The sequence below is a fragment of the Panthera leo genome, chromosome A3 (genome assembly GCF_018350215.1).
Source record: "Panthera leo isolate Ple1 chromosome A3, P.leo_Ple1_pat1.1, whole genome shotgun sequence".
Classification (NCBI taxonomy): domain Eukaryota; kingdom Metazoa; phylum Chordata; class Mammalia; order Carnivora; family Felidae; genus Panthera; species Panthera leo.
In genome coordinates this window covers 73,857,350-73,883,227 of record NC_056681.1, presented here as the reverse complement: position 1 = coordinate 73,883,227, position 25,878 = coordinate 73,857,350, and the positions used below count along the sequence as shown (strand labels likewise).

Here is a 25,878-nt window from a genome sequence, read left to right as displayed (position 1 = left end):
AGACATAAATATGTGACATCAAAATCCTAGAGGAGAAAACAGGCAACAACCTTTTTGACCTTGGTTGCAGCAACTTCTTACTTCACACATCTCCCAAGGCAAGGGAAATAAAAGCAAAAATGAACTGTTGGGACCTCCTCAAGATTAAAAGCTTCTACACAGCAAAGGGAACAATCAACAAAACTAAAAGGCAACCAATGGAACGAGAGAAGATATTTGCAAACAACATATTGGATAAAGGGTTAGTATCCAAAATCTATAAAGAACTTACCAAACTCAACACCTGAAGAACAAATAATCCAGTGAAGAAATGGGCAGAAGGTATGAATAGACACTTTACCAAAGAAGGCATCCAAATGGCTAACAGACACATGAAAGATGCTCAATCAACATCACTCATCATCAGGGAAATAGAAATCAAAACCACATTGAGATACCACCTCACACCAGTCAGAGTGGCTAAAATTAACTCAGGAAACAACAGATGTTGGCAAGGATGTGGGAAAGGAGAACCCTCTTGCACTGTTGGTAGGAATGCAAACTGGTGCCCCATTGTGGAAAACAGTGTGGAGGGTCCTCAAAAACTTAAAAATGGAATTTCCCTATGACCCAGCAATAGCACTACTAGGAATTTATCTAAAAGATATAGGAGTGCTGATTTATAGGGGGCACATGTACCCCAATGTTTATAGCAGCCCTGTCAACAATAGCCAAATGATGGAAAGAACCCAAATGTCCATCAACTGATGAATGGATAAAGAAGATGTGGTTTATATATACAATGGAATACCACTTGGCAGTGAAAAAGAATGAAATCTCGCCATTTGCAACAATGTGGATGGAACTAGAGGGCATTTAATACTACGTGCAATAAGTCAGTCAGAGAAAGACAAGATATCATATGTTTTCATTCATATGTGGAATTTGAGAAACTTTACAGAAGACCATTGGGGAAGGGAAAGAAAAAAAAATAGTTACTGAGAGGGAGGCAAACCATAAGAAACTCTTAAATGCAGAGGACAAACAGGTTGATGGGGGCGGGGGAAATGGGTGATGGGCATTGAGGAGGGCATTTGTTGGGATGAGCCCTGGGTGTTGTATGTAAGTGATGAATCATGGGAATCTACTCCCAAAGCCAAGAGCACACTGTATACCCTGTGTGTTAGCTAACTTGACAATAAGTTATATAAAAAAATAAAGAGATGTGTAAAAATAGTAAAACAATGCTATTCTCATTAATTTTTTTGTTTGATATTTTTAAGTGTGTAATTTATTATTTTTAAAAATGACTTAATAAGTAACTGTGATATCTTCTCAGTTTTAATTTCTGTTACAGTAAATATAGCCCATGAAAACAAAAGTTGTTTGGAGCCTAAAAGTTTGAGAATTACCAAAATATAGCACCATAGAGTCTAATCTGTCTGGGGAAGGAATTGAAGGCATTAGGATTGTAATGGACTGGGTACAAAAGGGAAGGATTAAGGAATGAGAGGTTTCTATTCAGTTCCTATTCTCTGTTGTATAGCTATCAATTTCTTCTCTGCATTCTTGTGTGGAGGTACTGCATTTAAAGTCATAATCATAGGATAGTACTCTGTCCCAATAACTGCTTAGGTTCCTGCTTTATGATATGCATTCAGCCCTTGCATAGGGAGTCCTGATTTATTGTCTGCCGTTTCACTTTGCAATGTCTTTATCCAGCCTGACCTCTTTGCCCTAATGAGGAACTAGCTCTTACCTGCTTATGTTCTGGCATGGATTTACTCTTCTGTTCTAGTGCCACCACTTGAATTTCCTATTCTTAAAAAGAATATAAGTATTTGTCTGTTTGTCTTATTACACTTAGCATAACGCCCTCAAGGTCCATTTGACTGTTGCAGGTGGCAGAATTTCTTTTCTCATGAATGAGTAATAATTTTAATACATATATAAGGTGTGTGTGTCTCACATCTTCTTTATGCATTTATCTGTTGATGGACAGTTTGTTTTCCTGTGTTGGCTATTGTAAATAATACTGCAGTGAACATGCAGATACCTTTTTGAGATTCTGTTTTCATTTCCTTTGGCATATATATTGAGCAGTGGAGTTGCTGATTATATGGTAGTTCTGTTTTTAATTTTTCATGAACCTCTATGGTGGTTGCAACAATTTACATTCCTAACAACAGTGCACGAGAGTTCCCTTTCTTCCACATCCTTGCCAAAACACTTGTTATCACTTACATTTTTGATGTAACCATTTTAACAGACATGAGGTGATTCTTAATTATGGTTTTGATTTGTGTTTTTTTGATTACTGATGTTGAGTACCTTTTCATGTACCTATTAGCCATTTGTAGGTCTTTTTTAGAAAAAAATGTCTATTCAGTTCCTCTGCCCATTTTAAAATCAGAATGTTTCATTTTTTGTTGTTGTATGAGCTTTTTATGTATTTTGAATATTAACCCCCCTTATCAGATATATGATTTGAAAAATACTTTCTCCCATTCCATAAGTTGACTTTTCATTTCGTTGATGGTTTCCTTTGCTGTGCAGAAGCTTTTTGGTTTTGTATAGTCACACTTGTATATTTTTACTTATATTGCCTTTTTTTTGGTTGTGATTGAATTTCTCATTCTTAACCATGGTCTAACTTTTTTTTTTTCAGTTTCTGCTACTTCAGAATCCTTCAACCATTTGCTTTCATTGAATCTGTATAGTTTACCTAAGATTAAAGTATTAACTTGTGTCATAACTGCATTCTTTAACTTCTGTGGAACAGTGGCTGCTCACATATAGTCCCCATTATCTATTGAGGAGATACACCATTTCTTAGTTATTAGCTCATATTTTATAATCTTGATTTATTTATTTTTTATTTAAGAATTTTTTTAATATTTGTTTATTTTTGAGAGACACAAAGAGAGAGAGAGACAGAGCATGAGCAGGGAAGGGACAGAAAGAGTGGGAGACAAAGATTTCTAAGCAGTCCCCAGCCTCTGAGCTGTCAGCACAGAGCCTGATGCAGGTCTCAGACTCATGCACTGTGAGATCATGACCTGAGCCAAAGTCGGATGCTTAACTGACTGAGCCACCCAGGCGTCCCACAGTCTTGATTTAAATAGATGTATTTTGGGTGATGGAAATAAATATATTTGAAAGAAAGAAGAGGTTATTCATCCCAGGAAGATGGAGAAACAAAATGAGAATGAAGAGAAATATCTAACTTATGTTTCAAATTTATTTTGCCATTGTCTTAGAAATATCAGATGCATTTATATTAATTAGAAGCACAAAACACATCATCTGTCCTTTGGGTCATCTCTGTTAATGCAGATGGATACACATTTTTTAATGTGGTTATTTTCAGTCACCTATAGGTTAATACATGTATTTGAGTATAATTTTAGTTTAAAGCATTTTTTTTAAATTTCTTACAGCAATCCTAAATCGGAGAGTCAGAGAGTAAATAAAAAGGTCAACAATGATGCATCACTTAGAATTCATAATCTATCCATTTTGGTGAGACAGATAAAATTTTATTACCAGGTAAGTGGTCCTTTTTCTTCATTTAGTATTATAATTGATGTTTATGTATTCATATTTTTTGTATAATAACAAAAGGTATTATTTACCTAGAATATACTAAACGCTAATTATTATGTGTCAGATACTGGTTTATTTGCTGGAGATAGAGTAGAATTGACATAATCCATTTCTTAGGCAATATTAAAGATACAAGCAAACACTTCATATTACCTAATTTTAAAAATAATTATTGTACTTTATGAAATTTTAAAACCAGTTCCCAGTTTCTGAGAGCTTGCATAGTGCAACAGTTTGTTAGGCTACTAGAGTTATGCCTTTGAAAAGTGTACTTTTTATTGTCCTTGTTTAAACTTAAATTAGATACATAGTTTGTGGTTTAAATATGAGCATTTTTCAGGCTATCAGGACACCTCTACAAATCACCATAGGTGCATTACACAAATTTTGGTATGTTGTATTCTTTAAAATATTTATTTTTTGCATTTTCTCGTTTTGTGATTTCTTTTTCCACTTGAGGTATTTAGAAATATGCCTTTAGATTTCTGAACATAGGGTATTTTTCAAGCACTCTTTTTTGGTTTTGGTTTTTGGTCAAAGAAAATGGCTTTTGTGATACTGATTCTTTGACATTTGTTAATAATTACTTGGCTTGGCCTATTATGTTGTCACATTTTATTAAAGTTTGATGTGTGCTTCAGAAAGATAGGTATTCTCCAGTTTTTTGGGTGCAGAGTCAGAGCAAGCTTGTTAATTGCATTTTTCAAACTTCCATAGCCTGATTAATTTTGTCTCTTGATCTATCAGTTATTGAGAAAGATGAGTTGGAATCTCCTATTATGATGATAGATGTGTCAAGTTTTCCTTTATACAGTTGAAAGCTCTATGATTGAATGCAAATGAGTTTTAAATGTTTAAATTATTATGGTGAATTATACCATTTGTAAGTGTTTCCTCATATTTTTTTCTACTGGTGTAAATGCTTTTTATCCTACTTCTTTTTTTTTTATAGGCCACTCTTGAAATTACACCTTCCATTCTTACCTAGCAAAAAAAAGGCCAAAATTACTTGGTATTTTTACTCTTTTATGTAATAGTTCCATGATGTTAGAGTGCTTTAACTCCATTTATTTCCCTTTATGATCTTTCAGCTGTTCTTGTCTTGTGTTTTCTTTTTTAAAAACCCCATAAATTAGATACTGAAAGTATCAAAACCCCATAAATTAAAAAACCCTATAAATTAGATACTGAAAGTAGTGTTAAATAAATAGATTCAGTGTTCCTTTAGATCAAACTATGTGTTTTCCTCCCCCCACCCCCCCCCACAGTGGTTTTCTTTTGTACCTCAGAATTCTATTTGGTATTATTTTCTTCACTTGATCTTAGCCAAAAGGCCGAGAAGTGATTCTATTTGGTATTATTTTCTTACTGAAGTATATCTTTAAATATTTATTTAAAGAGGGCTTGTTGATGGTAAAGTTTCTCAATGTTTTATTTGTCCAAGAATGCTTTTATTTTACCCTTGTTCTTGAAAGATCATTTTATTGGGTATGCAATTCTTTAACAATTACTTTTCTCTCAGTGTTTTACAGATTTTATTCTTCTATTTCGGGATTCCTTTCAGTTCTAGAGATGTCAGCTGTTAGTCTAACTTTTGTTCCTAGGTTAAACTTTATCTCCTGGTTGCTAATATTGTCTCTTCTCATGTCTCTTTCCTTTTATATTAGCCTGATATCCTTCAGGTATTTCTATTACATGTTTATTAGTTTCTTACTCTATCCCCCATGTTCATTAAATTTTCTTTTACCTTATCAGTCTTGTACTGTATTCTGAGTATTTTTTTCAGGACTATCTCTCCAGTTTGCTAATTTTGCCTTTCATATGTGTCAGATGTTCTGTTTAACCCACTGATTAACTTTTGATTCAGTAATTACATCCTTCCTTTGTAGAAGTTCTGTTTGATTCTTTATATCTTTGCCTTTTCATGTTGTTATTAATCATTCTTTTAATTCCTTTATTTCTTCAGAAATTAAAAAATTTTTCTATTTTAGACTTTATGCCTGATAATTCCAAAATCTGAAGTCAGATCCGTGGGGATCTGAACCTGCATTTTGTTTTCAGTTTGCTGTTTCTTATGGTGGTGGTGGCAGCAGGGGCAATGGTGTGTGTGTGTGCGCGCGCGTGTGTGGTGTGTGTGTGTAATTGTGACCTTATTTTGGGTGGGAGGGGATTTGTCTGTGGGAATACTTTGTGTCTGGGCCAAAGATGTATTGTTCCAGAGAGAATTTGTTTTATTTGTGCAACCATTCCAGAACCATTTTATTTTAAGCAGCTCTATACTTAGAAGCAATACTTGTATACTATACGAACTAGAAAAGATGACAAAATACAAACATACTTCTAATGCCTGGAGAGTACCTCTATTAGTGCCTGAATATGTGGATTTCCGAATCTCTTTCTCTACATTTGTGTGTATGTAAATTATGTGTTTCCATTTTTTTTTTTTAAGCTGGTGCTACATTATTGCAAATCCTTAGGGAAATAACCCACCTCAGTCTCTACCAAAGGCCAAGAAAAATAGCTTCTTTCTTGTCTTCCTTTGTAGGGTTCAGGTTTTTGTTTTGTTTTGTTTTATCTTTTAACTGAGGATTATCTTTTTATTTTGAGCTCAGTCATTTTAAAAGAAATTTTTAAAAATTATCTAGCATTTTTGGATTCCTTCCTTCCTTTCTAATATCTAGTGCTCCTTGTCAGAAATAAGTCTGTGCTAGATTTTTTTATAAACTTTTGTTTATTATTTGCCAATATTCCAGCTGTCATTTTCCTTCAGTTGATATGAGTAAGTTAGGTTTTATGATACATCTGTTTTGTCTTTTAATGTTGTTTGATATCAGTATTTTCAGATATGAAACAAATGACTAGATTAAGTGATACAGTGGCTTATTTTGACAGTCTTCAGTTTTGTTCTTTAAAACAATGCTGTGGGGCACCTGGGTGGCTCAGTTGGTTAAGCGTCTGACTTCAGCTCAGGTCATGATCTCACGGTCTGTGAGTTCGAGCCCCACATCGGGCTCTGTGCTGGCAGCTCAGAGCCTGGAGCCTGCTTCTCATTCTGTGTCTCCCTCTCTCTCTGCCTCTCCCCAACTCATGCTCTCTCTTTCAAAAATAAAACTTGAAAAAAAATTTAAAAAAACAGTGCTGGAATTTTGGTTTTACACTATCTTTAGAGAGATGGAAGTTTGCCTTGAAACTTTCAATGAGACTCCTTGGAAGGCAAAGGCATTTCTGCATCAGAATCTTAAATCAGTTGTCAGTGCAACCTAATTCTGTATTGTATACCACTCTTTTTATTTTCTAAACAGCTTTATTTAGATGTACTTCATATACCGTATAATTAACCCATTAAAAATGTCCAATTCAGAGGTTTTTAGTATATTTAGAATAACCAATTTTAGAATAGCTTTGTCACTCCAGAAAGAAACCCTATATCTAAAAGCAGTTACTCCTGTTTTCCCTGTCCTGCACACACATTTACCACCACCACCACCACCACTACCACCACCACCACTCCAGCATTAGGCATTTGCTAAAATCTATTTTTGTCTCTGTATATTTGCCTATTCTGGACATTTCATAAAAATGGAATTGTACACTATGTGGTCTTTTGTTACTGACTTCTTTTACCTAGCATAATGATTTCGAGGTTCATTCATGTTGTAGCATGAAGTAGTATTTCTTTTTTATTAAACTGCTGTCTTGTTCTTTGTCTTCCTCCTGCCTAAAGCGAAGTGTTGAAATTACCTTTTTATTAATCATGTTAATCTAACGATGTTGTAGTCACCAAGAAATTTGGGGAAGATAGAATTGTGAAATCCATCAGTTCAATAGTTTAAATAAGTGGTCCTCAATGGAGGGTGCTTTTATCCCCCGGGGGACATTTGGCAGTAATTAGAGACATTTTTGGTTCTTACACCTAGGAATACTACTAGCGTTTAGTGGGTAGAAGCCAGGAATGCAGCTAAGTGTCTTATAGTGCACAGCACAGTTTCCCAAAACTAAGAATTATCCAGCCCAAAATGTTAATAGTGCCAGAATTGAAAAGCCCAAATGTTTATCATGCCTGGTGATTTTATTATTAGTATTTTGACTTGTGTTGAGTTGACACCATTTTTTTAGACACATCTGTAATATTTCATTAACATTTGCTGGATGACCACTTACATATTCTTTTCTTTTTATTAATCTGTTTGAATACCAATGGACTAACTTAGGGTTAGACATGAATGAATATCTTAACATTTTGTCAGTGTTGTTTCAGATACTTAAGACACAAAATATTACTGAAGATTGAAATTCTCCTTGTATTACTCCCTTCTGTTTTTCCTGTAGAGGCAGTTTACCAAACTATTTCTGCCATCAACCCAGTGCTTCATATTCTTAGATAAAATGTTTCCAAGACACTTCTAAACTTTTTTTTAAATGCTTATTTACCTTGAGAAAGAGATGGAGAGCAAGCAGGGAAGGGGCAGAGAGAGAGGGAGACAGAGAATCCCAAAGTCCATGCTGTCAGCGCAGAGCCTGATGCGGGGCTTGATCCCATGATCCATAAGATCATGTCTTGAACCAAGATCAGGAGTTGGACACTTAACTGACGGAGCCACCCAGGCGCCCCCACGACAGTTCTAAAGTATCTTCAGGAATAGATCAACTGTCTTATTTGCACAATTAATTGATTTGCTGATTTTTTTCCCTCATATATGTAACCAAGACACACATGGCCTGGTTTAATATAAGACAGATTTCAAGTTAAAGTCTAAATCAGTGCAGTTTTTGTCACCTGTTAAATTACCTGTCTTTTGGAAAAATCAAAATTTTCCCTGAAATCTATTAAAACTACTAAAATTATTTATTTATATCTCATATGCTCCTCAGAAAAAGTATTGAGGTAAAATATTGTCACACATTATGGTGGGTCTGTTTCACAAAAGGAAAATGAATTTGGGTATGCTAAAATTCATAAATGTGGTCTCCAAATTTTTTTTAATGGGTTGGTAGGAATCAGGGTCATCTTGTAGAAATGGTTCCCAGGGAGAAAAGAAGATTGACAGAATACCCTGAAATGATTATTAGTGGAAGGAATTATTTCATTGAATCTTTTTAGTAATGATAGGTAAACTTAAGTGTCAGTATTACTCCTTTTTTTCATTTTAATGATTTGGAATATGTACAAGCTCAGTAAGAATTACAGTGTCATTCAGATTTCCTCTCTTTTCTGCTACATGTTATTGAATGCTAAGGCATTGGGGCTACAGTGGTGAACACAACAAACCATGTCCCTCATCTCATGGAACTTAGCGGTTTTATTAGAGGGATAATAGACAAGTAAATGACTAAATAAAATACTTTTGATTGTGATAAATAAGTACAATGAGGGAGTAATAATAAGAGGTCTTGAGAAAAATAACTGGTAAGGATAGATTGTGAGAAGTTCATTGAAAATGCACTTCTTCATGTTTAGTGGCAGTTAGACCTTTTCAGATAATCACTTGATCCATATATGGCAAGTATTTTTGTCTTGCAAATAAATATTTGAAATTTTCAAGTCAGAAATAAGTAAGCTATAACTATCATGTAAAATTACCTAGGCCCTTTGAATTTTTAAAAAGTGTTATTTTTATTCCTGTGAATGAATAGTGAATTTGATTATCAGAGACACAGTTTGCTAGTAAAATCTTAGTCTATTTTTATAATTCTGTCAGCAGCAGTGTTTGTCTTGACTACTGTGCCTGCATTTTAAATAAGTACTGAATGAAGCAATGTGGTTCCTCAACTACCACTAAAATAATAAGCTGAATCATTTGAGGCTCAGAAAAAAAAGAATACTATTAGGAAATTTAAATTTATTGGGACGTTTTTGTATGGTTAATGTCGTTAATACTAAAAAGAAATGGTCTGGTACCATTAATCTAGTTGCCAGAGAAAGGTGGTACTTATTAAGGTTTTTGTTTAATATGTGTTATAATAGCCAATATTTGGATTATTAATAAAATATAGTAGCCAAGGAAATGAGACTCTTTGTTTTTTATACAACACATACTTGATATCATATTTTTGACATTTTGGTCAGATGTTCTTCCCTTTTTTTTAAACAAGTTAAAAAAATTTTTTTTGTTAATGTTTATTTTGGAGAGAGAGACACAGAGCATGAGCGGGGGAGGGGCAGAGAGAGGGAGACACAGAATTTACATCAGGCTCCAGGCTCCAAGCTGTCAGCATAGAGCCGAAGCAGGGCTCGAACCCACAAACTGCAAGATCATGACATGAGCCAAAGTCGGCCACCCAACAGCTAAGCCACCAAGGTGCCCGAAATGTCTTTCCTTTTAATGCCATTCATTTACTTTTTTTTATAGACTACTAAAATGTAAAATGTCTTAATTCTTTTCACTAGTAACACAGATAAAAGTATAAATACAAATATTATAAATGTAATTATGTTTGAATTTTTAAAATAGATCATAAGTCTTATTTTTTGAATATTTTTTATGTTTATTCATTAAAAAAATTTTTTTAATGTTTTATTTATTTTTGACAGAGCATGAGCGGGGGAGGGGCAGAGAGAGAGGGAGACAGAATCCGAAGCAGGCTCCAGCCTCTGAGCTGTCAGCACAGAGCCTGACACGGGACTTGAACCCATGAACTGTGAAATCATGACCTGAGCCAAAGTCAGACACTTAACTGACTGAGCCACCTAGGTGCCCCTATATCATCAGTCTTAGAGAAGAGACTTATATTTTAGAAATCTTTGAAACTTATGTTTAGTACTATAGTAATGTGCAGTTTTAGTAACAGCATTTTGCTCAGTGTGTAATTCAGGAAAGGGATATGAGCCCAGACCTTTGCCAGAAGTATTGTTTAACTTCTTATTGTGAAAGTAGTTTCTGGATAACTTCTAGGAAGAAGGAGAAGCCTAGTTTAAGTTGTCTTTTTTTTCTTAAATGAGCTTAGATACATTTTTAAAGTTTATTTATTTTGAGAAAGAGAGAGTATGCACAAGCACAAGTGGGGTGGGGAAGAGAGAGAGGAAGAGAGAACCCCAAGCAGGCTCAATGCTGTTAGTACAGAGCCCAGCGTTGGGCTCAATCTCACAAAACACGAGATCATGACCTGGACTGAAATCAAGAGTCGGACACTTAACTGACGGAACCACCCAGGTACCCCGTAGTTTAAGTTATCTTTAAAGATTAACTAAATACTGTCTGTGTTGGCACAAACATGAAATAGCCTTTCTTACAGTGTTTTAGCAATATGAACTTTAATTCACGGAAGCTTGTGTGTATATCAATAAAGCTTTTAGATGGTCAACTAAAAATGTAGGTAATATACCATTTTTTATAGAAAAACCGTAAGCCAACAAAAAGTACTAGGAATAAAATTACTTGTACCTATCAGAGCACCTTTACTGTTATTTTCCTTTTAATGTAATCTGACAGTTCTTTTTTTCTTTTAATTTGCTTTTTTATTTTTTAAAATTTGTATCCAAATTAGTTAGCATATAGTGCAACAGTGATTTCAGGAGTAGATTCCTTAGTGCCCCTTACCCATTTACCCCATCCTCCCTCCCACAGCCCCTCCAGTAACCCCCAGTTTGTTCTCCATATTTATGAGTCTCTTCTGTTTTGTCCCCCTCCCTGTTTTTATATTATTTTTGTTTCCCTTCCTTTATGTTCATCTGTTTTGTCTCTTAAAGTCCTCATATGAGTGAAGTCATATGATTTTTGTCTTTCTCTGACTAATTTCACTTAGCATAATACCCTCCAGTTCCATCCACGTAGTTGCAAATTTTGCCAGTTCATTCTTGTTTGGTCTTTTTCTTTTTATTAAGTATTGGTGTTCTCCAGGCTGTTTTCATACCAGGATAGAATTTCTCCCTGTTCTGTGAAACAACACAATCTCCAGTACGCCTTCTCATTCCCTGCTTTATTTTTATACTTAGCACTTATCATCAAAATCACTTACTTATTTTCTGTCTACCCCATGAGAGCACAGATTTTTGTTTGTTTACTGCTGTATTTCCATTTTCTAGAACAATGTCTGGGAGATAATAAACACACAGTAAATATTTGTTGAATGAATAACTGCTCTGGTTTTCTCAATTCTTTCAGTTATATTGCTAAAATTCTTTCTCTATACATTTTTTATGTTTCTTAACCACTTTTTAAAAAAAAATTCACATTTATTTATTTTTGAGAGACAGAGCATGAGTGAGGGAGGAAGAGAGAGAGGGAGACACAGAATCTGAAACAGGCTCCAGGTTCTGAGCTGTCAGCACAGAGCCCAATATGGGGCCCAAACCCACGAACCATAAGATCATGACCTGAGCCGAAGTCAGACAGTTAACCAACTGAGCCACCCAGGTGCCCCTTTTCTTGCCACTTTTCTAACAAAGTGAAGTACCTTCACTAATTCATATACGTATGTATTATCATCCTTAACTCTTCAATTAATCTGTTCCTCCTACTTAAAGTCATATTTATCTTGGGCTCAAATATGTATTATTTTTCCATTTCTTTAGCACTTTAATAATGAACATCTTTAGAACTAGGTGATGTCTGGGAAATCTGGGGATGATATTTAATAGAGTTTCAACAGTAGCAATCAGGTTTTTTTAGTCTCTGATATCTTTTATGTTTTGTTTATTTTTCAATGTTACTTGTAAGATTAGAATAGGGAAATAGGAATTTTTACAAATCTTCTGGATGCATAGAGCCAAATAGAGGTTTTAGAATAATTGGATTTTTAAAATTTGTGTAGTTTTTAGCTGCCTTGCCTAATATTATCACTTTCAGACATAACTAAATTAATACTTGGAAATAACGTAAAAGATAGATTTTTTTTTCCCATTAACTAGTATTTCATAACGACCACTAAAAAAAAAACAAACTTTATACTTTTGTTTTATTTCCTGCCCTTCCCAACAAAAGTCACATACACAGTAAGTCATGGAGCTGACATTTAAGCCTAGACATTCAGATTGTACTCTACCAGAGTATGCTGTACTAGGTATCAGATTCTGCTACACTAAAGTACATTTTCAGACACATGGAGTTAAGTTTGAATATAGCAGTTTTTTGTAGCAATTGTATCATCGAACTACTAGAGTTGCATAGCATAAAAGTCAAACACATTAGGTTATTGATGATACCATACAATGAAAGGATCAATGAGATTGCTTTTATCTTTTTGAACAGAGTTAGCATGAGGCATGGGATAACAGAGTAGGCAGGAGTGGGGAGCCAGCTGAGGAAGAGGGTGGAGGAGTGAGGTTGTGGACATATTGAAGATTACTATTGGTCTGGACAGTTTCCTTATAACATTATACCAACATGGAATGTTACATGGCAAAACAATATAATAAATTACCTTGAAAATCTAAGTTGATGTTTTCTGGTATGATTTACCAGTTTTCACACATGTTATCACAAAACAAGTGGTATAAATGAGAATTATCCTTTATCTTGAAACTGAGGTAAAGGTTTTTTCCTAATAATTCAGAATCTCTTAAAATTTCATACCTCTTTAATAACACTGAATTTGAATGTTCTTTGTTCTTAGACTATCTCTGCTAAATGGGATAGAGACAGAACAGTGATTGCTTTTTTTTATGCATCTCATTTTTATGATTTCTTTTCAATATATGTACAGGTAGTCTTTTTTTTTAATGTTTATTATTTACTTTTGAGAGAGACAGAGCATGAGTGGGGGAGGGGCAGAGAAAGGGAGACAGAATCTGAAGCAGGCTCCAGGCTCTGAGCTGTTAGCACAGACCCCAGTGTGGGACTTGAACCCATGAACTGTGAGATCATGACCTGAGCTGAAGTCAGACGCTCAACTGACTGAACCCCCCAGGCACTCTTTATAACATTCAGCCATCTCCAGGAATATGGCTGCCTCCCCAGTTATTCAAGGCTTCATCGTGGATTGAAGAGGCAGAGGAGAGAATAGGTGAATTAGAAAATAAAATTATGGAAAAAGAGGAAGCTGAGAAAAAGATAAAAAAATCCAGGAGTACAAGGGGAGAATTAGAGAACTAAGTGATGCAATCAAACAGAACAATATCTGTGTCAGGAATTCCAGAAGAAGAAGAAGAGAGAGAAAGGGGCTGAAGGTGTACTTGAACAAATCATAGCTGAGAACTTCCCTGATCTGGGGAAGGAAACAGGCATTGAAATCCAAGAGGCACAGAGAACTCCCTTCAGACATAACTTGAATTGATCTTCTGCATGACATACCATAATGAAACTGGCAAAATACAAGGATAAAGAGAGAATTCTGAAAGCACCTAGGGATAGGTGGGCCTTAACATACAAAGGTAGACCCATAAGGGTAGTAGCAGACCTGTCTACTGAAACTTGGCAGGCCAGAAAGGAATGGCAGGAAATCTTCAATGTGATGAACAGAAAAAATATGCAGCCAAGAATCCTTTATCCAGCAAGTCTGTCATTCAGAATAGAAGGAGAGATAAAGGTTTTCCCAAACAAACAAAAACTGGAGGAATTCGTCCACTAAACCAGCCCTACAAGAGATCCTAAGGGGGATTTTGTGAGTGAAATGTTGCAAGGACCACAAAGTACCAGAGACACCACTACAAGTGTGAAACCTACAGATATCACAATGACTCTAAATCCATATCTTTCAATAATAACACTGAATGTAAATGGACTAATTGCTCCAACCAAAAGACATAAGGTATCAGAATGGATAAAAAAACAAGACCCATCTATTTGCTGTCTACAAGAGACTCATTTTAGACCTGAGGATGCCTTCAGACTGAAAGTGAGGGGATGGAAAACTGTCTCTCATGCTACTGGAAATGAAAAGAAAGCTGGAGTAGCCATACTTACATCAGACTAACTAGACTTTAAATTAAAGGTTGTAACAAGAGATGAAGAAGGGCATTATATAAGAATTATAGGGTGTATACATCAGGAAGAGCTAACAATTATAAATGTCTATGCACCAAATTTGGGATCCCCCAAATATATAAAACAGTTAATCACAAACATAAGCAACCTTATTGATAAGAATTGATAAGTCTCCTGGTAATTGCAGGAGACTTTAATACTTCACTTACAACAATGGATAGAATATCTAGACAGAGAATAAATAAAGAAACAAGGGCCCTGAATGATATATTGGATCAGATGGACTTGACAGATATATTTAGAACTCTGCATCCCACAGCAACAGAATATACTTTCTTCTCGAGTGCACATGGAACATTCTCCAAGATCACATACTGGGTCACAAAACAGCCCTTACGTAGTATAAAAGAATTGAGATCATGCCATGCACACTTTCAGACCACAATGCTATGAAACTTGAAATCAAGCACAGGAAAAAGTCTGGAAAACCTCCAAAAGCATGAAGGTTAAAGAACATCCTACTAAAGAATGAGTGGGTCAACTAGGCAATTAGAGAAGAAATTAAAAAGTATATGGAGACAAATGAAAATGAAAATACAACAGTATGTCCATGTAATCTTGATAATTTTGCTTCAAGGCAAGGAAACAAAGAATGATTCTTTAGGTCCATTTAGCTGTTACATACTTAGCTAATAACATATTCTGCCTGAGGTAACTTGCTTTGAACTGGAAATTTTATTTATTAAATAACCAGACTCAGTCTTTGGAGTAAGTGATTTTAGCACTTCTTGACACTTACTCTTAATTATTTATCTGACATGATACACATAGTGAGTGTATACTTTTTCTTTAAATGTGTGCATGCTTTGGGGCACCTGGGTGGCTCAGTCATGCATCCAGCTTCAGCGTAGGTCATGATCTCATAGTTCTGGGTTTGAGCCCCGTGTTGGGTTCTGCACTGACAGGAAGGAACTTGTTTGGGATTCTCTCTCTGCCCTTCACCCACTCACGTGTATGTTCGTGCTCTCTCTCTCTCAAAAATAAATAAACATTAAAAAAAATAACATGTATCCATGTTTTGGTAATAGTTTTTTAAAGAGCCAGTATATATAACACTGAAGAAAATGTTTTGAGTCTTTCTAATACATACCTATAAGGAATTATAGATAAAAGATGAATTCTAATGAACCTCTGGTACATGTTACACACTGGCTATGGGAAAATGCTTTATGGGATCTAGAATTACACATCTTTAAAAACAATGCAAGTTAAATTTTCATGATATTTGCTGCCTCATCATAGTATTAAGTAAAGAGTGATTCAGAAAGAATTAAACACTTTTAAAAATGTATTCCTCAGTAACTGGTTATGTCTGAATATATAGTGAAAGCCAAATTATAAGGGCATTCACAATTGTTTCTATAATTTTGCATAGATTGAGCAATATCACGGGACAACATTGAGCAATATCATGGGACACCTGTCGTCCTGTAGTCTTAATTCATTGCAGACCCTTTGTAGCATGTCATTATTAGTGATAGTAATGACAGACACATTGTGTTCCTTCATCTCCTCAAAACAAGGATAATAAAAATGGAAGATGCATAGTTGATGTATTAACTAAAATGAGTAATTTGAAAGCATTCAATTCTTCTGAATCATCCCGTAGTATCAGAATGTGTATATATTCTTGTCACGGACAATTTGAGAGAAATCGAACTAAAACATCTATTGTAGATAGAGGGGAGATATAATGATTCACTGAGGAAGAGCTCACTTGCATGAAATGATCTTAAGACACAATTTTTAATGAAGTAACTAGTGTCCTTAATTTTTTTAATGTTTATTTGTTTTTGAGAGAGAGAGAGAGAGACTGAGCATGAGTGGGGGAGGGGCAAAGAGAGAGGGAGACACAGAATCCGAAGCAGGCTCCAGCCTCTGAGCTATCAGCACAGAGCCTGACATGGGGCTCAAACTCAAAAACCGTGAGATCATGACCTGAGTGGAAGTCGGACATTCAACTGACTGAGCCACCCAGGCGCTCCATAATTTCCTTAATTTTAATAGAGGTTTTTAATTCCCTTAAAGAGAAGTAACAAAAGACCAAAAAGTAATCATGCTTGGTCTTTTATTGAGGAATATTATTTAATCATCTTTAAATCATCATCTAATACCTAAAACTCAGATTTCCAAATAGTCAATATTAGACCTGTTCACTTGGACACTTATTTTGTAGATATTTGATATGTTATTAAGTCTGGCTGATACTATAATTTTAGTTACTTAATTCCTTAACTTAAAGTTACAAAAAGTTTAAGATCTTAGAAGTCTTTTTAAGACCTTGGGTAAGTTTTTTCACCTTTTTGAAAGGTTTTTATTTGCAGTATAGCATATCCATAGAGAAGTGCACAAATCGTAAGTTACAGCTTATTGACTAATCAGCATTACCTGTATAACAACCATTGGGGTATCTTTTTACAGGAGACTTTGCAGCAATTGATCATGATGTCATTGCCAAATGTCTTAATCATTGGCAAAAATCCTTTTTCTGGTAAGTATTAAAATTAGCATAATGTGATAGTCTTAACTTTGCATAATGCTATATGGTCTTTAGAGATATTCTGGGATGGGACTATACAAATTAAAAAATGAAAAAAAATTATATGTGAAATGGAATTATTTTCAGTTTCACATGCATTTAATAATTACCTACCAAATTATAAAGACCAGGAATATAAAGAAAATGGTCTGTACTCTGCAGAATCTTGTGTTTTGGTGAGAGATGCACAGATGACTGGGAAACCATGTAATAATTAATACAAAATAGAGCTCTGTAAAAGTATTAAGGCATATGAAATATGGAGCCATTATTCTTATAGTTGGCAGATAAGAGAGGGTTGGGGACCACTGGTGGCTGGTTTGGTCAGGGAAGACTACACAGAGATGTTAGAGTGGTGTCTAGGATCATGATTTGTAAGTAGCTCACTAGAGGGATGGTGTAGGGAAGAAAGACAAGCAGAGAGAGTAACAGAAGTGAAGGCAGAGGAGTGTAGATGTGTATATATTTGGGGAATGGTGATCAGGTGTGGCTAAGAAAATAGATTGTTTCCTGGAGAGTAGGAGGAAATGTTTGAAAAGAAGGTTTGGACTTTATTATGGACAGATTGGCCTGATAGTGAAATTCTGCCCAAAGAAATGACTTTTTTTTTTTGTCAGATGTATATGTTTTGAGAAAATCTGAATTGAGTGCTGTTGCACAGCAAATGTACTATCCAGTTCTGTTACAGACCATTAATTTTATCCAGTTTATTATAAATGTTCATTTTTACCAGCCTGGCTGTAACATTTAAGGTTTGGATTCTCATGAGTCTACACAGTGTAAAGCCATTTAAATTTTATAGGTAGATGGATCATATATGTGTTTTAGAAAGAGAACATTAATAGACCTAAAAAGAAGCCAGACTTATGAGGAACCATTTTGACTGAATTTATGGCATGCCCCTATATCAGCTGTTCTTCATTTGGTATACTGGTGTAGTATAATAATTTATGGAAAACTAGTGGATTTATAATTAGCACACTTTATTGGATAGAGCATTGAAGCCCATTTTGTCTATACTGTAACCCTTCAAAATGGACATCCTTGGTCATTTCTTCTGCTGTTACCACACTGTGCACACAGAGCTGCTTTTTTGAATTCTTCACTGTACTTGCAGACTTAATCCTTGGGTCAAGTTGCTGTGAATAGTAACTTAACAATGAATTCTACCAATGTAAGAAAGAGAGTGGAACTAAAGTGAAATTTAGTACTTAGCAATCATTTTTATTTCAGAACAAGGCACAGAAGAAGTTAAAAAGTTGCTTTTACTTTTACTGGGTTGTGCAGTTCAGGTAAGTTAAAATATTTCTTCATATTTTCATTTTAATAACTTCTTTATATATTTTTTCAGGCTGTAGTTTTTGAAAGACTTAAAGATGGGCTATTGCTTTTCAAAGGCTACATTAGGAACTTTTAAATAACTATAAACTAAGGACATTTTGAAGGAAAACACTCTGTTACTTCATTTCAAACTTTAGTTATATTATCAGCTAGCTGTATCATTTAAAAACTGTGTATATTTTTTTAATTCTGAGGCTTCTAGTAACCCCAGGTTTTTCAAATTTTCTTAGAGGTACTCTTAAAAACTTCTCCCAAATATCCTTATGATTTATGTGTTTATGTATGTGTGCTACAGAAGAGAAAGGATTAGCAACAGAAAGAGGCAGAAATTATGAAAAACGTTATTTAGGAGTCTGGGTTATTATATTGCCCTTTTGATAACTGATTATAATAATAAGAGCAGGCTGTGGCTTATTGAAAGCCTACTTTCTTTCAGGTATGATTCTTTATATAGGTTTTCTTGTAATTTCTTTTTTCACATGAAGAGGTTGGTATTTAGGTCAGGTGATATGTAAGTTCCCCTAATGAAGACATTTGTGAGAGTAGGAAAAGAGAACTGTTAGCAATTACGGTGGAACTGCATGTGTAAACTGGGACTGTACCTGACAAACCAAGATGGTTGCTCTAGATTCGTATTTCCAACAGGCCAGAGAGTTAAGATTAAGCTCTTGTCTGACTTCAAAATGTATTTCTCTATGCTGATTTTTCCTTAAATCAGCCATTTTTTGGATGAGTGATTACAGTGTTAAACTATCTCAGTTATTTGTGGAATGAATTTATTTGTAAACAAATAAATATTGTGACCGTAAGTTTTTACATACATATGCCAGAAATTATATATCCAAGAGAGTGTGGTTTTTAGAGCTGATTGCTTGGGAGCTATATACTTACACATCGCATGTTATTTAAGTTTCATGCTGTGTAATATACAGGTGTTTACTTTATAATTGTCTAAATATTAAGCAAATACAGTGTTTATAGTCATTGCTATTCTAATTTGGTCATCAGATCCTAAATTAGAAACACAGCCTTAATTATTTACAGCTTTAAATACTTTCTTTGCTTTTAAAAATACCCACTACTGGGGCACCTGGGTGGCTCAGTTGGGTAAGCGTCCGACTTCAGCTCAGGTCATGATCTCATGGTTTGTGAGTTAAAGCCCTGCATCGGGCTTTGTGCTGAGAGCTCAGGGCCTGGACCCTGCTTCGGATTCTGTGTCTCCCTTTCTCTCTGCCCCTCCCCTGCTTACACTCTGTGCATTCCTCTCTCAAAATAAATAAACATTAAAAATTAAAAAAATAAAAAAATAAAAAAAATACCCACTACTGATGAGCGTTATGTAAATTTAAGTAACATAGTGACAGCATAAATTTGGTTGTAACTCCTGGTTACTGTTTGGTTATTGCTGGTTACGAAAATTGACAGGAGAAACAGAGCAGAACTAAGGACTTTTTATGAACAGTTTAGGGAAAGCCTAAATAAAATATTAAAGAAACCATTATTACCATTTGTAAAAGCAATAAAAAAATATTATAAAATCTAAGCTGCTAACCCCTACCCTATTTTCTATAATTCTCTAGTATCCTATATTTAAGATAGAATTTAGATTTCATCCTGTAGGTATTTGGGAGCTACTGATGCTAATGACATCAAATGGGTAACAATCAGAATCTCCCTGTCAGCCCCTTTAACTGCCTGTATGAACAGTGTGAAATCTTTGTGGATACTGAAGAGCCAAAATGTACTTCAGGAGAAGAAACTGTTGACAAAGCTAAATAGCCAACAAGTATTGTTTAAACACTGTCTAAAATGTAATCTCAATTACAGAAAATCTATTCCTGTGTAATTCAACAGGTTAAAAGTCTGACATTTAATGTTATAACTTGCATAAATATGTTTTTCCACATCAGGATTAGTTTTTTGTTATACTTGTGATTCATAGGTAGAAATAGCAAGTTAAAGTTTGCTGATATGATACTAAAGTTCAAGAATTCAGTAAGCCACAAGTTTTAAAAGATGCTATATTCATAAAAAGAAATAGAAATGGAAAGAAGCATAAGAAAATTGGAAAACATTAAGACTTTTTTATCTTCAGTTATACATAAATATAAACCACAGGAATAACTTTGAATACAAAGAAGATTGTTCAAGGCCAGGGCTTATATATTTTCATTATTGACTAATTAAACCAATCCAGTTCCACCAGAATCTTGTTCAGTGGGTAACAAATCTTCTAAACCAGTTCTGAGTATTAGCTAAAATTTTTATGGACACATAGCTCTGCATCTGAGCCATGAGATAGTTGAGAGAAGATTCCCAATTTCTTTCTTCAAAGACCATGTAAAATTCAGCAGAACTTAGGTTTATATTAGTGCTGGCTCTTCAGTCTCCAAAAATATTATTTATTTTGGACTTTCACCAGTTTGCATAGTATTGAAAGTAACTGAGTGTCAAGTGTGATTGGAATTAAAATTTTGATCTTTATGTGTGCCCTCATAAGCAATTACAAGGCTCATATTTGATTCAGAAAACTGTTTTTGAACTTGCTCAGCTTGAGGGCTACACTCTGATGTTTTTCTACCAGTTATCTGTAAACCATCTTAAAAACATTTTAGAACATTAATTATTCCATTACATTTGGGGAAATAATACATAGCTTCTAGTTGAGGCATTTATTTTTCTGAGAATACATGAAAATAGCAAATGTAGCTTAATATAAAGAGGGAATTTTTTTGCTGAAACTTTTTTTTTTTTGTCATGGGAAAATTTATACCTAACATAAAATTCACTGTTTTACTAAATTTTTAAATACAGTTCATTAGCATTAAGTACATTCACATTGTTGTGCAGCCATCACCACTACCCATCTCAGAACTTTTCTCATCTTCCAAAACTGCAACTCTATACCTGTTAAACAGTAATTCCCTATATCTCTTTTACCTCCAACCCCCGGCAACCACCATTCCACCTTGTCTTTATGAATTTGACTAATCTAGGACATCACATAAGTGGAATCATACAGTATTTGTTCTTCTATAACTGATTTACTTCACTTAGCGTAATGTCTTTAAGGTTCATCAATGTTGTAGCATGTGTCAGAGTGTCTTTCCTTTTATGACTACGTAATATTCCATTGTATGTATATACTACATTTTGTTCATCCACCCATTGATTGGCACTTGGGTTGCTTCCACTTTTTGGCTATTGTGAATTATACTATTGTAAATATGGGTATACAAATAGCTGTTTGAGTCACTGCTTTCCATTTTTTTGGTGTCTATCCAGAAGTGGAACTGCTAGATCATATATGGTGGGTCTGTTTTTAACTTTTTTAGGACCTGCCATATTGTTTTCCATAGTGTCTGTTCCATTTTACATTCCCACCAACAGTATATAGAGTTCCAATTTCTCCATATCCTCGCCATCATTGATTATTTTCTATTTGGGGTTGTGGGAGAACCATTCTTTAAAGAGGGAATTTTAATTTCTCTATTTTTATTTATTTTACATGGCTTATTTTGGTTTTACTTTTGATGGAACTATGATCTCTATTCTCTATTCAGTCATCAGTGTTCTTATTCTTACTGAAAACATTGCATGTGTTCCTCATTTTACTGTTTTATTGTTCAGTAGCTTGTTTTGGGTACTCTTTCCTTGTTTTTGTATGATTTTTAAACATAAACCTGTTTTCTTTAATAAGAGAAAGCACTGAGAGTACTAAGTAAAACTATAAGGAATTTGAGAAATAATATATTAAGAGATGATACTGTGGTGAAAGATGCAGAACTTTAGGGTTAATGCAGTTCTCCCCACCAGGCCTCCAACTTCCTACCCACATAACTTTTCTGCTCTTTTCCTATATCCCAGCTTCCCAGATATTCTTAGAATATCATGGTAATCTGCTGACTTAAGTATCAGTTGCTATTATAGAGTTAGAAATAACTTTAGTGCCCATAACACATTCAAAACTTTATATAAAGATAAAAGAGAGCTTCATTTTAAGTGGAAAAAACAATTTGTAATGATTATTTAGTCTTCTTCACAAGAGTCTTCATTGCTGGAAGTAAAATTATTTATAGGTCTATTTTTAACACCATACTTTTTTTTTTAATGTATATTCATTCGAGATAGAGAAGGAGAGAGAGAGAGAGAGAGAGAGCGAGCGCATGAGGGGCAGAGATAAGGAGACATAAAAACTGAAGCAGGCTCCAGGCTCTGAGCTGTCAGCACAGAGCCAGATGCAGGGCTTTAACTCAAGAACCACGAGATCATGACCTGAGCCGAAGCTGGACGCTTAACCAATAGGAGCCCCAACACCATACTTCTTTATTTATGCTCTGGAACTGGGCTGTCAATACAGTAGCCACTGCGAGCCACATGTGGGTATTTAAATTAAAATCAATTACTATTAAATAAAATGAAATTTTCTTTTTAAAAAAAATTTGTAATGTTTATTTTTGACAGAGAGAAACAGCATGAGTGGGGGAGGGGAAGAGTGTGAGAGAGACAGAATCCTAAGCAGTCTCCAGGCTCTGAGCTGTCAGCACAGAGCCCAATACGGGGCTCGAACTCACAAACCGTGAGATCATGACTTGAGCCTAAATCGGACACTTAACCAACTTAACCAACCACCCAGGATCCCCTAAAATGAAAATTTCAATTTCTTAGTTGCATTAGCTACATTTTGGTATTCAGTAGCTGTATACCTGTATTGGACAGGTATATTGGACAGCTGTATTACTGTATTGGACAACACTTAAATAAAACTTTGGTCTGATAATTGAACTTCAGAGTTGTATCTTCTCTCATTCTCTTTTCCATCTTGATAGTCTATCCCTCAAGATCCTACAACCTTCATTCTGCATTCTTTAAAAAAGCCTAACCTATTTATGAAGCATATTTGGAATTCTTGAAACTTATAGAGTTTGAATAAAGATGAGATTTAGTAGAAACTGTGGGTATTTTAAGAGTAAAAGAAGAAATCTCATTGATTTGTGTTGAGACTGTGTTAAATGATGAGCTCTTAAAGATAGTATAAATAAAGAAATAATGGCTATAGGGCTTAGAAAAGGGAGGTATGTGTGTTGAAGGCAGACAAAGATATGGCAGTTGAAATCGGGGGACCCTTCAGTGAGTCAGTTATCATAACCCTGCCAATTTTATATGATCATTCACTCAAAAACTATATATAGGTCAACATCTTTGGAAGCATTAAATTTAAAAATTGGGCATATCGTAACTAAAAAGGTAGTTAATATATACCACAGATGTACTATCAGAAAGTTATTCTTAATTGTCACTAGACCTATCACATACTATTTACTAGATTAAGAAAATCTTATTTTTAAATTGACTAGTTTTAATCCCATTCCCCCAAAACTCTGATTTCCTAGTCACAGCTAGAAATTGTACATTCTCAGGAATTTAATTTTAAAGTTTATTTATTAATTTTTGGCAGAGACTGTGCAAGTGAGTACATGTGTAGGTGGGGGGGCAAAGAGAGAGGGAGAGAGAGAATCCCAAACATCTCCATGCTGTCAGCACAGAGCCTTTGATCTCACAAACTGTAAGATCATGGCCTGAGCTGAAATCAAGAGTCAGATGCTTAACCTGCCGAGCCAACCGTCACCCCATAATTTTAATATTATTATGTCATTCTAATAATTTTGTTTTTATAGGACACAGAACTTTTTGCACTGATGGGAATGTGTTAAGTTAAATTGTAGGCAATGGAAGTAGAATGTTACGATTTGATATAATAAATACGTAGAGTGTAAATCATAACCTTGCTAAGTTTCTTAATGATCTAAGAACCAATTTTTCTTTTTGTGAGTCTATTCTCTTCACTAGTAGTTTGGTAATTGGCCCAGGAGATGCAGCTTAAGCTAGACAAGGCAGTGCTTTCTATTTTGTATGCACTTCTCATTTGGTAGCTGCAAGAATACATTTATACTAGCAGTTGGATTGTAGTTTAAGAGATGTAGACCCAGGAGGCAGAAATACTAAGATGCATGTTAAACTGTTACTTAGTACTGAGAAAGAAAAAGATTAGATTTACATCATAATATTTTTAGTTTATATAAAGATTTTTTTAAAGTTACACAATAAATGCTGCATTTATTCCACTTGATACACGTATACTTATATATATATATATATATATATATATATATATATATATATATATATATTCTTAAATTTTGTCCCTGGTAACTTTATGTTACTGTAGAAACAAATCAAATATTTATTGTACTACCTTATAAATGTTGAACTGGGCCACAAAAGTAGGTTTCTTTTATTAAGATTGATAGGATGAAGATGTGAGAATGGATTGTAAGCTTGAAGTAAAAATTGCTTACAGTTTTTTTTTTTTTCCAAGAAGAAAGGCTGTTTTGTTTGATGATAGCCAAAGACTGACTGAGCTTTTTGGCTGTATTCCGAATTCTGCCACTGACTCACTGTGTTTTTTGGCAAGTAACTTATCCTCCCTGAAACAAGTTCTTGATTCTTTACTTTTCTGTTTGTAAAGTTAGCATAATAATATTGTACTGACCTCACATGGGTTGTGTAATGGTTTCCCACTTTAGAACTTTACAGCATAAAAATAGTATGGGTTTTCAGTGCCATGCTTTTTAAATAAATATTTCTAAATTGTTATCTTTTTGTTAAGTGAGTATATTAGACCATTTAAATGCAAAACCAACAAAACCCTCATTGTAGTGTTCAAAACATAACCAAACTTTTTGGCCTATTGAGTTTTTAGTTATTTACAACATATTAAGGACTATATCCCATAAAATGTGAATGATTGTTTTATTCATTTCTTTTAGTGTCAGAAAAAAGAAGAATTTATTGAAAGAATTCAAGGTTTAGATTTTGATACAAAAGCAGCAGTTGCCGCACATATTCAAGAGGTAATAACCTATATACGGTTTTTATATACTAATTTTTATAAAGCTTGTGGTGTGTTTATATGTCCCCAAAGACTTGAAGTCCTATGATGAGCAAGAACAAATCAAAGTCAGATTTAGATGAACTCTGCTATTAGACAAAGTGTCTTCTCTTTAGAGATAGTTTCTTAAATGAATCTTCATGGCACAGTGCTAACTAACTACAATGTACTGTTGCCTTTATCCATAGGGACATTAGGTAGAAAGTGTCTGAGGAATGAAGTGTATGTCTTTGTTAGACAGCACAGAATGAACAGTATATAGTAAATAGAAGCAGCAGAAAATGGATCACTGCCTGTAATTCAAAACTAATGTGAAGTAAGATGATAACCCGAGTACTAAGTCATTCCAGTGATTTTCTTTTGAATGAATGGACACAGTATAATTTTTATTGAAGATGTTACTTGAATTATAACACATTAGTCATTTTAACATCTATATAAGAACTCAAATCTAGGACATATTGTGCAATATTAAGTAATTGATACAGTTAACAGATGGATTTTAATTTCTGCATCTATCTAGTCTTGAGCTTTTAATC

General features: G+C 34.4%; 1 protein-coding gene across 7 annotated transcripts in view; it reads left to right on the top strand.

Annotated features, from left to right (window-relative positions):
* The window catches only part of CCDC88A (coiled-coil domain containing 88A), a 141,743-nt gene that overhangs the window by 29,603 nt on the left and 86,262 nt on the right, over window positions 1–25,878 (top strand). For all 7 annotated transcript variants that reach the window (XR_006200674.1, XM_042932306.1, XM_042932307.1 and 4 more), the window contains exons 3-6: window positions 3,420–3,528; window positions 16,929–16,998; window positions 18,280–18,338; window positions 25,218–25,301. Coding sequence is in view for 6 of the 7 variants with exons in the window: in XM_042932306.1 (XP_042788240.1) it covers window positions 3,420–3,528; window positions 16,929–16,998; window positions 18,280–18,338; window positions 25,218–25,301 (322 nt within the window). In the remaining variant the exon portion in view is untranslated. The remainder of the gene's footprint in view (window positions 1–3,419; window positions 3,529–16,928; window positions 16,999–18,279; window positions 18,339–25,217; window positions 25,302–25,878) is intronic.